At 55.2% G+C, this 17,251-nt stretch overlaps 1 protein-coding gene across 2 annotated transcripts in view; it reads left to right on the top strand.

Moving 5' to 3' along the window:
* The first annotated feature begins 949 nt into the window (after positions 1-949).
* Positions 950-17,251, top strand: part of CSPG5 (chondroitin sulfate proteoglycan 5) — a 32,978-nt gene continuing 16,676 nt past the window's right edge. The window contains exons 1-3 of one of the 2 annotated variants that reach the window (XM_074946482.1): positions 950-1,143; positions 2,814-4,479; positions 16,705-16,893. In XM_074946482.1, coding sequence (XP_074802583.1) covers positions 1,044-1,143; positions 2,814-4,479; positions 16,705-16,893 — 1,955 coding nt within the window. In that variant the 5' untranslated portion in view covers positions 950-1,043. The remainder of the gene's footprint in view (positions 1,144-2,813; positions 4,480-16,704; positions 16,894-17,251) is intronic. The other variant, XM_074946483.1, reaches the window with a different exon arrangement.

The raw sequence follows: 17,251 nt of genomic DNA, 5'->3' as shown, positions 1-17,251 counted from the left end.
ATCCACCTCCTGCATCCATCCACCTACCCATCCACATACACCAGCTCTCTCTCTATCTCCATCCACCCCCTGCATCCATCCATCCACATACACCAGCTATCTCTCTGTCTCCATCCACCCCCTGCATCTACCCATCCACATACACCAGCTATCTCTCTGTCTCCATCCACCCCCTGCATCCATCCATCCACATACACCAGCTATCTATCTCCATCCACCGCCTGCATCCATCCACCCACCCATCCACATACACCATCATCTCATCTAATCTATCTATCAAATCACCACACACCCTCTGCATCCATCCTTCCAACCTCTGGGCAGGGGCGCTGGAACAATGTATATAGTGGGGATGCGGAGAGCCATTGAACCAAACGGCGAACCCTGTATGTGATGGAAACCCCTTCCAGCCAGCACCCCCCACCTCTGTCTCCCCCTGCTTGTGCCCGGGCCTTGTTCTCTCTCTGGGTCCGATGCGCCCCAAGCAGGCCGAGCCCTGTCCCCGCTGGCGGAGGCTGGGCAGTGCCCTCTGCCTGGAGCTTTCGGGCCCGGTTCTGCCCCCGCCCCCGGTGGGGTGTCTCTGGGCAGAGCTCCCCCCTCACCCGCGGGCAGGAGAGGCAGGTGCAGACAGACAGACTGAGGCAGACAGACCCCCCCAGTGCCCGGGGAGCGGGCCCGGGGCAGCCGGAGGCCCGGGGGGCGGGGGATCTGCAGCCCGCATGGATCAGGGCGGGGAAGGGGGAGGCAGGGGCCGGGCCGGCCGCAGCCCCCTCTCCCCGCCCCGCCAGCAGCCCATCGGGCGTCAGCGTTTACGTGCGGGCGCCGGGAGCCCGGGGCGGTGCAGCGGGCTGGGCTCCGCCAGTGCAGCCGGGCGCCGGAGCAGGGCAAGGCGGGGAGCCGCCGGCCGCCCCCACGCACCCAGCCAGCGCCGGGCCATGCGGCTGCAGCGCGTCGGGGGCTGAGCCAGGCGCCGTCGGGGCGGGCGGAGAAGCGGCAGCGGCAGCGGCGGCGGCGGCGGGGGGGACGATTTCGCCAATGCCACAATGGGCAGCGCTGCCGGTGCCGCCGGGGGTCCCCGCCGGAGACCTGCCCTGCTGCTGGCTCTCGCCCTGCTCCTCGCGGCCAGCCCGGGGGCCGCTCCCGGTAGGTCCCCGCGGGGGGCTGGGGGGTGCGTTTCCTTTCGCGGGGATCCCCCCCCCTTCCCCGTCCTCAGCCTCGCTCCGTGCAGGGATGCCACACAGCCACGCCGAGCGGGGGGGGGGATTGAAAACAGAGGGGGGGTCCGCCGGGGGGGAGCCCCCAGACATGGAGACGAGATTGCAAACATCAGTGTTTTGTATTGTAAAAATGGGGGGGGTGAAAGAATGTGGGGGGGGCATCCCCTTTCCCCCCGGCCATGATGGGGGGGGTCCCTCCCCCCCCCCTCGTCCATGATGCATGTGTGTGTTTGTAAGAATATGGGGGGTCCCTCCCCCCTCAGCCATGATGTGTGTGTGTGGCGGGAAGAATGTGGGGGGGCATCCCCCCTGGCCATGATGGGGGGTCCCTCCCCTCTCTGGCATGATATGTGTGTGTGGAAGAATGTGGGGCTCCCCCCTCTTGGCCATGGTGCATGTGTGACCTGTAGGATGTGGTGTGTGTGGGGGGGAATGCGATGCGGTGGAGGGAAATTGGGTCTGTACTGGGACGCATTTATGTCCTGAGGCCCCTCTTACCTTCTCCCCCTCCCCCCAACCCCCCCCCCCAAAAAAATCAGGGCCGTGGTTTATTTCGGAGGGATATTTTTTTTCTTTTTAAGCGCAGCAAGACACTCAATCAGAGCCCCATCCCAGTGGAGCCATTTCCCCAGGGTCATGGTGGAGCCTCCATCACCCACGATGGGATGTTTTTTTCCTCGAAGAGGGGCTCTAGGACTGATCTGGGGGAAGTTCTGTGGCTGGCACTATGTTGCGGGCAGGGGGGTGGGCTGGATGATCAAGGTGGTCCCTTCTGGCTTTAGAATCTGTGAGACAGCTCATGTCTCCGTGACCAGGGCCATTCGGTTGCAGGGGCACTTCATCCTTGGGAAATAATAAGAAAGCCCCTTCTGTTCCCTCCCCCCAGTGAAAACGGAGTGAGGAAAACCATCATAATTGTATATTTTTCAGTAGTGGCTGCATAAAAGGCATGAACGGTCCCTATGATGACCACGGACTAGATAACAGCCAGGCGGGCAGAGATTAGACTGCTGCCTGCTTTCACCCGTCCTGCAAAGGTTCACATGCCGGGGTAACCCCACCAACATACACCCACTCCCCCAGTTCCTATCAGCTGCATGTGCAGAGAGAGGATCTCCCGTTCAGCAAGGTTAGAGGGAGACTGGTAGGGATTTGGGTTAGACTGGGGGGAACGCCCAGACAAGAATGGAATAATGAAGCCAGAGCCGGGAGGGGATGGAAATGGGGACAAAGTTTCCCGTTTTATTCCCTGCAGCTGATGCTGCTTTACTACGCTTGAAATGTGGGGGGGGAAACCATGAATCAAAGAGAGAGAGCGTGTGTGTGAGTGGGGAGTGTGGGAGAGAGACTGAGCGCAGACGAGGGCTTAATTTAGCAAATGCAGACACTATTTTTACCGTGGTGTCTGTTGTTATGAAAACAATGGTTTGTTTCATGAACATTTATCTGGGTGGCTGGTGGGCGCCCTTTGGGCATGCAGAGGTGCTGGTCCAGAGGTGCGGAGCACAAACACACGCAGAGCGGCGTGTTCCTCCGTGTGATTTGCAGACCCGGCTTTAAAGCACTGACGTTTTTTCTTTCCTGTGTAACCTCTAGTGTCCAAAAGGCACCCAGAGCGCCAGAACGCCATGGATGCGCCGGGGGCTGGCTGGGAGGGCCCCCCGTCACCCCCAGACCGTGGAAGGGAACAGGACCCCAAGAGCGGAGAGCTCCTGAGAAATGTCACTGCGGCAGGGGAAAATAGCTACACAGTGGAGCCCTCGGAGGCAGCCAGAGTGAAGGAATCCTGGAGACAGACACCTGCTGATCTCCCAGGGCTGGCAGCAGAAGGCTTAGGCACAGCTGCTGCAGCTTCCGCCGACCAAGTCAGCGGCCTTGCTGGAGCAGGGATCTCTGTACGGTATTATCCCGGCGGGATTAGCGAGGAGAACAATGAACCATCGCTCTGTTTGGGATGCCCCGGGGGGGTTGACAGCCAGAGTGCCTGGCCCCCGAAGCCTTTGTTGGCTAAGGACAATGAGGGGGCCATGGAAGCCTCGTCAGCCGTGACTAGTGTGGCTTGGTCTGTTAACGGGGAGGCCGTTGTTTTGGCATTAAGTGACACAAAGGGAGCGCTGGAGAGCTCCATCCCTGTCCCTGAGAGCCAGGAGGAGGCCGGGAGCGGAGACCAGCCTGCCAGGGCCTCTCCAGGTGGCATGTGGAACCCGGGAGCTTTCGTGGAGCTCACGGTCACCCCGTCCGCCGACCAGGTCCCCATGGAGATGGCGGGTGCAGCCAGCTCGTCGGCAGGACCAGGCCTCAGCTCTGACTCAGCCGAGAAGGAGCTGCTGCTGGAGGCCTTCAGGGAAATGGTGCTGCAGCCCCCCACCCCGGATGGCCGTGCCCCTGAGCTGGGCACCCAGACTCTGAGCAGCACAGGGCTAGCACAGGACTCTGCCCAGAAGGAGGAGCCCCTGGAGCTGTGGCTAGTGTCGTCCAGCAACTCCCCAGCCCAAGGGGCTCTGGGCCACACCGATCTAACCTGGCTCACTACCGAGGTGTCCCCGGGGCTGCAGTTGGCCGTCACACCCCCTGTCGACGCTCTCAAGACCTCTGAGCCTCCCTCGGATCAGTTGGTCTCCGAGATCATTGACATCGACTACTACGACCTCTTTGATGGGGAGAGCCAAGGCAGGGGTGGGGGCCTGGAGGATTTCCCTGCCAGGGGCCCCGGGGGAGCAGACTCCCCCAAGAGGAAACCGGATGACAAGACGACGTCCTGGGCCATTCACGAGCTCTACGATGACTTCACGCCCTTCGACGAGTCGGACTTCTACCCCACCACCTCCTTCTACACGGACGGGGATGAGGATGGTGAAGATGACGAGCTGGACGAGGAGGAAGAGGAGGAGGATGGGGGTGGTGGGCTGGCCAGGGACCTGGAGGATGAGAATAATTCCAAGCTGCCCACCCCGGCCACCCCTAAGATCCAGACCACGGTGCAGGAGGCTGAGTCCACCAGCCGCCGCTATGTCATCCCCCCGCTGCAGACCTTCGTTGTCTCTGGGGGTAGCGCCACCTCCAGACCTCGCCCGGCAGAGACCAGCAGGGACCTGAGCCAATCGGCCATGGCAGCGGGACCCGGCGGCGAGAACGGCACCGAGTGCAGGAGTGGCTATGTCAGGCATAACAACTCCTGCAAGTCCGTGTGCGACATCTTCCCCAGCTACTGCCACAACGGGGGCCACTGCTACCTCGTGGAGGGCCTGGGCGCTTTCTGCAGGTAAGCACCAGGCCTGGGCTGCGAGGAGGTGCCTGGGCCAGGCCTGAAAGGGGCTAGTGTGGCGGGAGGTCCGAAACTTGCCATGCAACTGTATTCCCTGGGGAGGCTCTCCCACGCAAACCGCGTCCCCTGAATGCCTCCCAGAATCAGCTTGGGCAGCGGCAGATCGTGCAGTCAGGTTATGATCGGGGAGGGTGTGTGTTTAAAAGGCCAAGCTCGGGGAGAATGGAAGTGTTTTCAGCTGAGATTTGAAGGGAGGTGGGGAGAGATGGGAAGAGGCAGTTCTAGGTGTGCAGAGGAGAAGAGATTGGTGTCTCCAGTTCTCTAGATTTTGGACCAAAATGCATGACATAGTTCAAGACATGCTGGACCAAACTGGGAGGCTGCATGGGCAGTTTTCGCCCTACTATATCTTAAGTATGCAGAGCTCCGGTTTATGAAATTATAGCAAGTGTTTCCCCCAGAAGCAAGCTCCCGTCGATTGCTGTCACCCTCCTCTGGTTTGAAGGGGATCAGCTCTTATCTGCAGTCAGCAGCAGGACGACAATTAGTGTTTTCCGGGCGTACCCGTTGCAGACGTTCTGCAGCACCTGGCTGGGAGGAATTTCCTTTCCCTTCCCTGCTTGGCTCCTGGCGTTCCGGAGTCACCCATGTGGGCAGGAGTCTCCCCGAGTCTCTCCGGGTGAGCCGCTGGAGCTCCGCCAGCCTGTGGCTTGGTGGGGCTGGCCAGCGAGTGATGGTGCCGGAGGCAGCAGGGCTGTTCGGGGTGACATGCTACCTGCAGACAGCTCCTGACCTCTCAGAGCAGGGTGTGTGGCTGCTCCGGGTCCCCTCACATCCGATAACCACACGACTCCCTCTTTCCCCGACCTCACGACTGCTGATATCCACCCAGCTCTGCTAGCCGGCTCCAGGGGGTTCCTTCTCCCTGTTCCCCACCCTATCTTTGCTTCTCCGTGGCCTCTGCAGTCCCGTTCCTCCGGGGACCTGAGTGTATGGCCGGGGGATGGGGCAGAAGAAGGCCCGTCTCCCCTGTCAGGCTGCATCAGCTGGAAGGAGCAGCAATGGAAGGAGACACACCTGCTGGCGACTGCCCTTTTCCGCCCCCTCATGCTCCCCACTCAGGCCCCAGGGACGACGCTCGCTTGGGGACTGAGCTGAACTCCGGGTGACGCCAGGGAGGAGCTGGCGAGTGCCAAGCCCCAGAGCTCCTCTGCTCCCTTTGCCGCTCCCACAGCAGCCCTCCAGGAGCGTGGATCCTGGCCCAGCCCTCTGTGGCTGGGGCAGCCGGGTCTGTTGCTGCCTGGGTGCCATTAGTAATCAAGAGGGCAGGCCAGGTCCCTGAGTGCCGGCAGGGCAAGGATGGCGAGGGGAAAGGGTTTTCCAATTCTTCCCTGCCCCCACAGCACTGCCTGGGCTTAGCGGGGCAGGAATTAGGTCAGTGCTGCTCTGTTGAGACGCACACTGCGATGCTCCCGTGTCGCTAATCGGCATTGGCAGATTGTGCTGCAGGAAAGCCATGGCTGGCCGTTGATGGGCCACTGCCATATTCCCTGTGTGCACAGGAGGAGACCATGCATGTAATATACGACATGTACCCCATGTGCATGGGGGAGGCCACGTGTGTAATGTATGCCATGTACTCCGTGTGCACAGGGGGCAGCCACGTGTGTAATGTATGCCATGTATTCCATGTGCATAGGGGACGGCCACGCATGTAATGTATGCCATGTACCCCATGTGCACAGGGGGCAGCCACGTGTGTAATGTATGCCATGTGCACAGCCACATATGTAACATATGGCATATGTCCCATGTGCTAAGGGGGAGGCCATGTGTGTAACGTTCAGTATGTACCCCATGTGCCCAAGGGAAGGCCACGTATACAAATGGCACGTACCCCATGTGCACTAGGAGGAGGACATGTGTGTAATGTACATGTACCTGGTGCACATGGGGAGGACAAGCGTGTGTTGTATGATGCACACAATGTACATGTGCCCTGTGTGCAGACGTGAGAGGCCCCATTGTATATGAATTTAGAGACAAAGAGAATGGAACCTTATCTGCTGAATGTGAGTGGACCCTGTCCTGAGCAGAAGTGCTGGGTCTCTGCCCTGGGTGGACGTGATTGGCCCCTGTCCCGACATGATTGGCCCCTGTCCCGGGCTCATGTGTCTGTCACTGCCCTGGGTGGACATGGTTGGACCCCAGCCTGGGCTGGCGTGCTGGGTCACTGCCTGACTGTACATGCAGCCTCTGCCTTAGGGGTTTGTGATTTATCAGGGGTGGGCCTCGGGGAGAGGCCGGGCATGCCCTCATCCAGCACAGCGCTCTCCGAGGCGGAAGGACAGCCTAGTGGATTGGGAGCCAGATGGGGCCTGGGGAGCCAGGGTTCAATTCCTGATTCAGCCAGAGACTCCCTGCGTGACCTTGGTCAAGTCACTTCCTGGGCCTCAGCTCCATGTGAAGTGGGGATGATGCTCCCCTTCCTCCCGGGGGGCTGTGAGGAGAAAATCCACTAACGAGCATGAGGGGCTCGGATGCTACCAACGAGGGCCAGACGAGGCCCTGGACAGATAGCGCCATGTGCCTGGGGTGTGGCAGGGGCATCCCTGCCGGGGAAAGCTTCCCCCAGCACCAGATCAGAGGCGAGTCCGATTGGTCCCCGTGCGGCTGAGCGGGAAGAGGTTTGCCGCAGTGTGACCTGGGGCGTACAAGCACGGGGCCCAGCAGAGCTGATCTCCCAACAGCCATGGGGAGGTGTTTGACGCTTGTGGGGAGACACGTAATGCAGGAGGAAGTTGCCTAGGCTCCAGCCACAGGCTGTGCCCGCAGCATAGCCCAGCCCTATCTGTGGCAACCCTGGCTGGGCAATGCATTTTTTCAGCCCAGGTTGGTGTCATAACTGCAGGTAGAAACAACTCCTGCTACCTCAAACGCCAAAGCCACTGCATTGTGTTCCCAAACCTGGCTGTTAAACCTATATAATTGCCGTCAACCTTCCTAGCATCAGTGCAGTAATTCACAGAAAAGCTGCCCCATGTGAAACACGGCGCTGAGGCCGATAATAGAACACCTCTGATCTTGTAGCCTGCGAGAGCACGCGAGGGGTTATTACAGTAGAGGAACGAAAAGGCCTCCAGACCGATCCTGACACCAGCACATGGCTCAGCCACGCTCTGTTCGGTTTATTGAAGACACAAGGCACCAAATCTCAGTCAAGCTCCCTCGCCCCCTGTAGATTCGTTAGAATCCAGTGTGGGAAGCAGCCTCTGGGTCCTATGTACTGACTCCAAAACTAACGCAAAAAACCCTCCAGCTACTCTGAGCCCAAACAGTGTTCTCCATATTGGTGGGACACACCATAAATGCAATGGGCAGAAATCCCTTTTCTGCACAGTGCAAGCAGAGAGCTCACTGGCGCCCTCTGCAGGGGTGTGCGTGTACGTGCTGGAGCACATGGCGGGCCCCACAGGCTTAAGCAGAAAATGAGCTGGAAGAGCCCAGGGGCCCGTGCAGAGGGGTTTGTTTCGCCTAAGCAGAGGAGCCAAACTGATTCCAGTTCCAGGTGAGAGCGAAGGGGAGAAACTGCGTGACCAAGGCCAGACTCCATTGGGGATGGAGAGCAGCTGCAGATCCATAGCAGAACCGACCTGGAGGCTCATGTACCGGAGCGGCTTCTCTCATCTAGAACAATGGTCTAGGATCCTACAGGTCTGGCCCCAGACACTGCAACTTGCAAGGAGGGTCACACAGAGCCTAGGACTATTACTGTAGGATCCTATAGTATGTCGTCATTAGCAGGGGTCTTCCCTGTTGTGATCAAAGAGTGGGTGTGTATGTGGATGCCGGGGTGGTAGTTTGTTTAGGAGCATAGGACTGGACGGGATCTCCTGGGTCTCTGAGTCCAGTTATTTGCTTTCACAGGACACCTAGTCATACGGTCCTGTTCATGAATATATCCATTTCAATAGCCCCACCAGTTCACGTGCAGATGACTGGGTTTGGACTTAGTCCACGAGTAGCCCCATTGAAGTCAATGGGACTTAAGAACATAAGAACAGCCATCCTGGGTCAGACCAAAGGTCCATCTAGTCTTCTGACAGTGGCCAGTGCCAGGTACTTCAGAGGGAATGAACAGAATAGGGCAATTTCGAGTGATCCATCCCCTGCTGTCCAATCTCAGCTTCTGGCAGTCAGAGGTTTAGGGATGCCCAGAACATGGAGTTGTGTCCCTGACCATCTTGGCTAATAGCCATTGGTGGACCTGTCCTCTGTGAACTTACCTAATTCTTATTTGAACCCTGTTATACTTTTGGCCTTTACAACATGCCCTGGCAACAAGTTCCACAGGGTGACCGTGTGTTGTGTGAAGAAGGACTTCCTTTTGTTTGTTTTAAAGCTGCTGTCTGTTAGTTTCATTGGGTGATCCCTGGTTCTGGTGTTATGTGAAGGGTTAAATAATACTTCCTTAGTCACTTTCTTCACAACAGCCATGATTTTATAGATCTCTGTCATATCCCCCCTTAGTCTCTTTTCTTACAGTGAGCAGTCCCCATCCTTTTAATCTCTCTTCATATGTAAACTGTTACAGACCCCTAATAATTTCTGTTGCCCTTCTCTGTCCTTTGTCCAGTTCTAATATGGTCTTTTTTGAGATGGGGCAACCAGAACTGTATGCAGTATTCAAAGTGTGGGTGTACCATGGATTTATATAGGGGCATTATATTTTCTGTTTTATTATCTATCCCTGTCCTAATGGTTCCTAACATTCTGTTAGCTTTTTTTGACTACCGCAGCACACTGAACAGATGTTTTCAGAGAACTATCCACAATGACTCCAAGATCTCTTTGTTGAATGGTAACAGCTAATTCAGACCCCATCATTTTATATGTATAGTTGGGATTATATTTTCCAATGTGCATTACTTTGCATTTATCAACATTCAATTTCATCTGCCATTTTCTTGCCAAATCACCCAGTTTTGTGAGATCCCTTTGTAACTCTTTGCAGTCAGATTTGGACTTAACTATCTTGAGTAATTTTGTATCATCTCCAAATTTTGCCACCTCACTCTTTACCCCTTTTTCCAGATCATTTATGAATATGTTGAACAGCCCTGACCCCCCTACAGACCACTAGGGGACACCACTATTTACCTCTCTCCATTTATAACTGACCATTTATTCCTGCCCTTTGTTTCCTACCTTTTAACTAGTTATTTATTAATGAGAGGACCTTCCCTCTTACCCCATGACTCCTTACTTTGCTTAAGAGCCTTTGATGAGGGGCTTTGCCAAAGGCTTTCTAAAGGTCAAGTACACTATATCCACTGGATCCCCCTTGTTCACATGTTTGTTGACCCTCTCCAAAAATTCCAATACCCATGAGTGAGGCATGATTTCCCTTTATGAAAACCATGCTGACTCTTCCTCAACGTATCGTGTTCATCTATGTGTCTGATACTAGTTTCAGTCAATTTGTCTGGTATTGAAGTTAGGCTTATTAGCCTGTAATTGCCAGGATCGCCTCTGGAGCTTGTTTTAAAACTCAGCATCACATTAGCTATCCTCCAGTCTCCAATACAGAAGCTGATTTAAGCAATAGGTTACATACCATGGTTAGTAGTTCTGCAATTTCATAGTTGAGTTCCTTCAGAACCCTTGGGTGAATACCATCTGGTCCTGGTGACTTATTACTGTTTAATTTATCAGTTTGTTCCAAAATCTCCTCTATTGACATCTCAATCTGGGACAGTCCTCAGATTTGTCACCTAAATAGAATGGCTCAGGTGAGGGAATCTCCCTCACCTCCTCTGCAGTGAAGACTGATGCAAAGAATTCATTTTGCTTCTTTACAGCTGCCTTGTCTTCCTTGAGTGCTCCTTTAGCACCTTGAGTGTCCAGGGGTCCCACTGATTGTTTGGCAGGCTTCCTGCTTCTGATATCCTTTTTTTTTTTTTTGGCAGTTAGTTTTTGTGTTTTCTGTTAGTTGCTCTTCAAATAAAATTTTTTTTGCCCTGCCAAATTATATTTTTACACTTGACTTGCCAGAGTTGTGCTCTTTTCTATTTTCCTGACTGGGATTTGGCATCCAGTTTTTAAAGGGTGTCTTTCTGTCTCTGAGCACCTCTTTTCCTGTGTCGTTTAGCCATGGTGGCATTTTTTTGGTCCTCCTCCGTTTTTTTTAACTTTGGGTACACATTTCGTTTGAGCCTCTATTATGGTGTTTTTAAAACGTTTCCATGCAGCTTGCAGGCATTTCACTCTTGTGACTGTTCCTTTTAATTTTCATTTAACTAGCTTCCTCATTTTTGTGCAGTTCCCCTTTTTGAAGTTAAATGCTACTGTGGTGGGGTTCTTTGGTATTTTTCCCAAATAAGGGGAAATTTAATTAAGGGTGATTTAACGTATAAGGATGTTAACTTTAATTATATTATGGTCACTGTTACTGAGTGGTTCAGTTATCATCACCCCTTGGATCAGATCCTGTGCTCCACTTAGGACTAAATCAAGAATTGGCTCTCCCGTTGTGGGTTCCAGGATTAGCTCCAAGAAGCAGTCATTAATGGTGTCTAGACATTTTATCTCTGCATCCCATCCTGAGGTGACATGTACCCAGTCAATATGGGTGCAGTTGAAATCCCCCATTATTATTGAGATTTCTGTTTTTGCAGCCTCTCTGACCTCCCTGAGCATTTCCTAATCACCATCCTAGTCAGATGGTTGGTAGTATATTCCTAGTGCTATACTCTTATTATTCAAGCATGGAATTTCTGTCCATAGAGATTCTATGGTACAGTTCAATTCAGTTAAGATTTTTACTATATTTTACTCTATTCTTTCTTTAACACATATTGCCATAGTTCCTATATATTGTGTATCCTGGTATTACCATGTCCCATTGATTATCATCATTCCACCAAGTTTCTGTGATACCTGTTATATCAATATCCTCATTTAATGCCAGGCACTCTAGTTTGCCCATTTTAGTACTTAGTCTTCTACAAGCACTTATGAAGTGTATCAATATTTTGTGGGCTGCCTTCTTGTGATGTATTTGAATAGGACTCTCTTTTGTTGACTGTTTCTCTTCAGTTGCTACTTGCACGTTATCAACTTCCTTCCTCTCCTCTTTACTAGGATATAGGGAATCCCCATTAATAGATTCTCCCCTAAGGGATGTCTCTGTCCGAACCATGTGCTCCTCCACACCTGTTGGCTTTTCCCCAGCCCTTAGTTTAAAAATTCCTTTGTGACCTTTTTAATTTTACATGCCAGCAGTCTGGTTCCATTTAGATGGAGTCCACTTTCCCTATACAGACTCCTCCTTTCCCAAAAGGTTCCCCAGTTCCTAATAAACCTAAATCCCTCTGCCGAACACCATCACCTCATCCATGCATTGAGACCCTGCAGTTCTGCCTGTCTAACTGGCCCTGCACGTGGAACTGGAAGCATTTCAGAGAATGCTACCTTGGAGGTCCTGGTCTTTGATCTCTTACCTAGCAGCCTAAATTTGGCCTCCAGGACCTCTCTCCTGTCCTTCCCCATGTCATTGGTACCTAAATGTACCACAACCACTGGCTGCTCCCCTGCACTGCAGATAAGTCTATCTAGATGTCTTAAGAGGTCTGCAATCTTCGCACTCCGCAGGCAATTCACCATGCGGTTCTCCCAGTCATCACAAACCCAATTCTCTATATTTCTAATAATCAAATCCCCCTAGTAACTGGGGTCCCCTCCCCCAGGGGGGTATCCAAGTGTGAGAGGACACCATGATGTCAGCTGGAAGGAGAGTTCCAACTATGGGCTCATTTTCCTCCGCTTCAGGTGGTTGATCTCCTTCCCCAGGACTTTCATCCTCCTCAGCAGCACAGAGGTTGTCGGACAGGGGGGAACCACTCTGCTGTGCCCTGGAAAGTCTCCTCTGTGTACTTCTTTGTCTCCCTTAGCTACTCCGGTTCAGCTGCTCTGGGCTCAAGAGCCCGTCCTCGGTCTCTGAGGGCCATGAGCTGCTAGTACTGTAGGCCCACATACGCCACCTGCCCACAAGGCAGGTAAATGTATGTGCTGCATTCAGTGCACTAAACTGGATACCGCCCACTCTGCTGCTGGACTCTGCCTGCGTTATTTTTATTCTTGCAGGGGTTTGTTTGGTATATTTGTTTCTTTTTGGGGCGGGGGGTGGAGGGTTTTACTAGTCCAAGTTTAGAGAATATTTGTTAGGTGTATCTGGCTCTCACGCTCCCTGTTTAAACTCCCTTGCAAACCTCCCCTTTTCGCTAGCTCCTCTGGTCGCCTACCAGCTGGCTTTTGAAGCCCCTGACAGAACAAGGAGTAATGGTCTCAAGTTGCAGTGGGGGAGGTTTAAGTTGGATATTAGGAAAAACTTTTTCATTAGGAGGGTGGTGAAGCACTGGAATGGGTTACCTAGGGCCATGGTGGAATCTCCTTCCTTAGAGGTTTTCAAGGTCAGGCTTGACAAAGCCCTGGCTGAGATGATTTAGTTGGGGTTAGTCCTGCTTTGAGCAGGGGGTTGGACTAGATGACCTCCTGAGGTCCCTTCCAGCCCTGATATTCTATGATTCTGTGTTCTACCTGAGCTAGACCAGTCCCCATAAGCCGTAGAAAGAGACACATTCCCCCTCCCAAGTCACTGATCATCCAACTAGGTCAGAGACACAGGACAGGAGTGTGGGCACATGGAGGATGAGGCTGGGGGCTTGGGGCCGGGAGATGGAAGCCAGGCAGCTCTGGGTGGGAGAAGGAGAGCAAGGGAGTGGTAAGGGAGGAAGGTAAGGCTACGGGACAAGGAAGCGCGTAGGGGTAGGGAGGTAAAAGTGAGCAGTGGGAGAGGTCAGGATTATGGCAGGACCTTGAAGGGGAGGACAAGGAGCTTGGTTAGCTGCTGGGAGAGGCACAGAGGGGTTCACATGGCTGGAGCAGTGGCGTGCTGGACAGACTAGGGGTGGGATGTGGCGGGGATAGACAGGAGAGGGTTTCAGGAGTTAAGGTGGCCAGCCCGGGGGTCTGAAAGCCAGAGCCTGTTTGTATGGGGCTGGCGCCTGCAGTGCTCAGAGCTCACCTGTCCAGGGATGGTGGGGGGAGGGCCCATCTGAGGCACACTGTCTCTGGTAGATCGGACCCCACGGGTGGCCCTAACAGCCTACACGTGGCCCTTTAGCCCAGATGCTCACAGCACAGACAGATGGTTTCCAGAACAGGTGAGAGCCCATGTCCAGGAGCGTGGGGGCCCTCCGGTGGGGTGGGGATACGCTGCTCTTGGGTGCACTCCGGTGTCCTGGCTGAGCCCCTCACTGCAGCCCCCTGGCCGGCATGATGTTCCTGTGCTGTTAGACATTTATCTTTCACCAGTCAGTGGGGCTGCTTTTCCCCTTTGTCCAGAATAGGATTGGGGCCCTGTATCCAAAGGAATCAGGGCAGAAATTCCCACCCATCACTGCCGGGATTCTGGGGGGTGCTCCTTAGATGGGGAGAGCTTGTGTCGCCCTTGGATGTTGCCTTCCCCACGCCCCAAGGAGACGTGACCGGCTCTAGCGACTGACTGGCTTTCTCAAAGGGAACCTATGAGGCAGCTGAGGGCTCGGGCCAGCCAGGGCTTGAGATTGCCGGAGACAGCTGGGCACAGAGCAGGCGAGCATGGAGCAGGCTGCTCTGCGACCAGCCCCGCACATCCTCTTTCTGGTACAGCACCACAAGTCCTCAGACAGCCCCGTCCCCCTGCCTGCTCGGCTGTTGCCTTGTTAAGGTTCACACCTCAGTTCTCCCCTATCTGAACCTCCGTCTCCTCTGCTGGCCACTGGATCCGAGGAGAGAAGCTAGAGATGGGTCTCCTAGAGCAGGGATGGGCAAACTACAGGCCACGTCTGGCCCATCAGACCTTGTAATCTGGCCCTCAAGCTCCCACCGGGCTCGGGGGCTTGCCCCATTCCACACGTGCCGTGGCTCCACACAGAGCCGCTTGGCTGCGCCTCCGCGTAGGAGCTGGAGGATGGACATGCTGCTGCTTCTGGGAGCTGCTTGAGGTAAGCGCCACCTAGAGCCTGCACCCCGACCCCCTCCCATGCCCCAACCTCCTGCCCCAACCCAGATCCCCCTCCAGCCCACCGAACCCCAGGCTGGAGCATCCTCCTGCACCCCAACCCCCTCATCCCCAGCCCCTACCCTGAGTCTGCACCCCCAGTCAGAGCCTCACCCCCCACTGCACCCCAACCCCCTGTTCCAGCCCAGAGACCCCTCCCACACTCTCAGCCCCACAGCCCCAGCCTGGAGCCCCCTCCCCCGCACCCCAATCTCCTTCCCCAGTCCGGAGCCCCCTCCTGCACTCTGAACCCCTCATTTCTGGCCCCACCCTAGAGCCCGCACCCCCAGCCAGAGCCCTCATCCCCTCCCATAGCTTAACCCCCAATTTTGTGAGCATTCATGGCCCACCGTACAATTTCCGTATCCCGATATGGCCCACAGGCAAAAAATGTTTGCCCACCCCTGCCCTAGACCATCTCCCTTGGCCAGTGCAGGAGCACCCCCTGCAGTCCATTCTCCAGGGCTGTCCTTGATCTCTTGCCCCAGAGCTCCCTTTTGCCCCCACTGCTCACAGCTTTCCCAGCTCGTTGGGCCCTGACGTGTGCAGCAAGCATGTACAGAAGAGCGCTGCCCCGGCCCCTCTCCGGGGGAGGCAGGATTGTCTGGGTTCTCTGCCAGGCTCTGGCACAGGCTCGCTGTGTGCCCTGGGGCAAGCCATGCGACTTCTGTGTGCCTCGTTTCCTCTGTGTGCAGTTGGGGTGCTAACCTCTCACGGGGTGATGAGCTCAATTCCTGCAGGTTTGTACAGTGCTGTGAGGTCCTCACAGGGTGCTAGGGGAGGGTACAGTTTTATTTATTACTGCTAAACTTCCGCGTCGGCCTCCTGTTTATTCCAGGACCCGGCTCCACCCTGCCCTCCTTGATTCTACATCCTTCCAAGGACTTGCTCCAGCTGATTTCATTGACGTCCCCTCTCTGCTACCCCGGCTCCCTCTGTCCATCTAGTACCAGCTGTGTACCACTCCTGAGCCTTCTCCTCTGCAGCTCAGGCCATCTAGAACAGCCTCCCGGTACCTTGTGGCCTCATTTTCCAAATCCCTTGCTTGTAGCCCCCCTGGCTGTGTATGGGTTAACCCTGCAATGTTGTCTGGGATCCATTGGGCATGAAAGCCGCTAGGCCGTCGAGCTGCATGCTGAGGTTTATTGCATTGAGCGTTGTGTTTATTAGTTGTCTGGAGTGCCACAAAAGAGCAGCACATTAGTGGCTCACAAGGAAAGGCTCCCACTCCAGGAGACTTCAGCCAACAGCTCTCAGACACTGGTAATGTGAGGCATCTTCATCCAGGCCCAGGCACGTGGGCTTGGCAACCAGAGCCCCCATTAACTCCAGTGATCAGCTTTCTTTCAGGGACCAAACTGTGGAGGGAGAAGCCTGACTTTAGACACCTGGGTTGGAGCAAGCTGGTCCAGAGACGCCCTGCACCTACGGATCGTGTGTGTGTGTGTGTGTGTGTGTGTGTAGGGGGCATAAGTAAGGGCACAGTGAGGGCAGTGGCTTCAGCAGATGTTACTGAGCATGCTCAGTCTGTGTGAGCATGCTCAGTACAAGCCAAACAGTTAAATTGGGGGGGGGGAAGCACATGACTCCTTCCCACCATGTCTCACCTCTGAGCTGGTCTTAGGGGCTACGAAAGGGCGTCTCCCCTGCCCTAGGCAACACTTCTGCAGGCATCTGCCCCGCCGTTAGGAACCATTTCCTGATACTCAGACGCCGTCCCCCTTTTCTTGGTGTAATCCTATTTCCTCCTGGGGAGACCCCCGCGGAGCACCCCAAAGAATCCCTCGCCCTCCTTGGTGTTCACAGCCTTCAGCTACTTGTAATCTCTGTGCTTAGCCCAGCCAGCCACGTTGTCTGGCCTGTAAATCCTTCAGCTGCTTGTCTCCGTCTCCCTGGGGGGGTGCTGAGGGCTGATGGACTCTTCCCTCCTGCTTGGTGACCTGGTGCCTAGGGAGCCCCCTGCGGTTTTGGCTTTGACTGCCCCTCTTTGCTTTGACTGCCCCTCTCTTATCCTGCAAATCCCTTTCCTACCCACCCCCGCTAGGCTGAGCCAGCTCTCGGCACGTCCTGCTGGCTTTTGCTGAGCTGGCCCCTAACTGGTGGCATGGGTCCCGTTGCAGGTGCAACACCCAGGATTACATCTGGCACAAGGGGATTCGCTGCGAGTCCATCATCACCGACTTCCAGGTGATGTGCGTGGCCGTGGGCTCGGCGGCACTCGTGGTCCTGCTGCTCTTCATGATGACTGTCTTCTTCGCCAAGAAGCTCTACCTGCTCAAGACTGAGAACAACAAGCTGCGCAAGACCAAGTGAGCGGCCTGGGGAGCGGGCAGGGCGCCCGGCGGGGAGGGCAGGGAGAGAGCCGCATGGGGAGAGGGCTGGCAGGATGCGGGAGGTAGTGGGAAGGAGCCCAGCTGGCAGCTCACAGGAGAGGGTCCATGTGCTAATCAGCTTGTACCATGCCCACCTGGGGCCCCACAGGAGATGACCTGTCTGCTAGCTTACAGGGAGTATGCTGGTCAGGAGAGCACATGCAGCTAACCTGGAGAGGGGCATCCACTTGTCTAACCCAAGGGGAGTGGGAGGGTACCTGAGCACATGCCAACCGGCCCATGGGATGCCAGTGAAAAATGGAAGGGCACCTACCTGCTGTCCAAGGGGAGTGAC

Source organism: Natator depressus, chromosome 2, assembly GCF_965152275.1.
Source record: "Natator depressus isolate rNatDep1 chromosome 2, rNatDep2.hap1, whole genome shotgun sequence".
Taxonomy (NCBI): domain Eukaryota; kingdom Metazoa; phylum Chordata; order Testudines; family Cheloniidae; genus Natator; species Natator depressus.
Note: the sequence above shows the minus strand (reverse complement) of the source record. Positions and strands in the feature narration are given on the sequence as shown.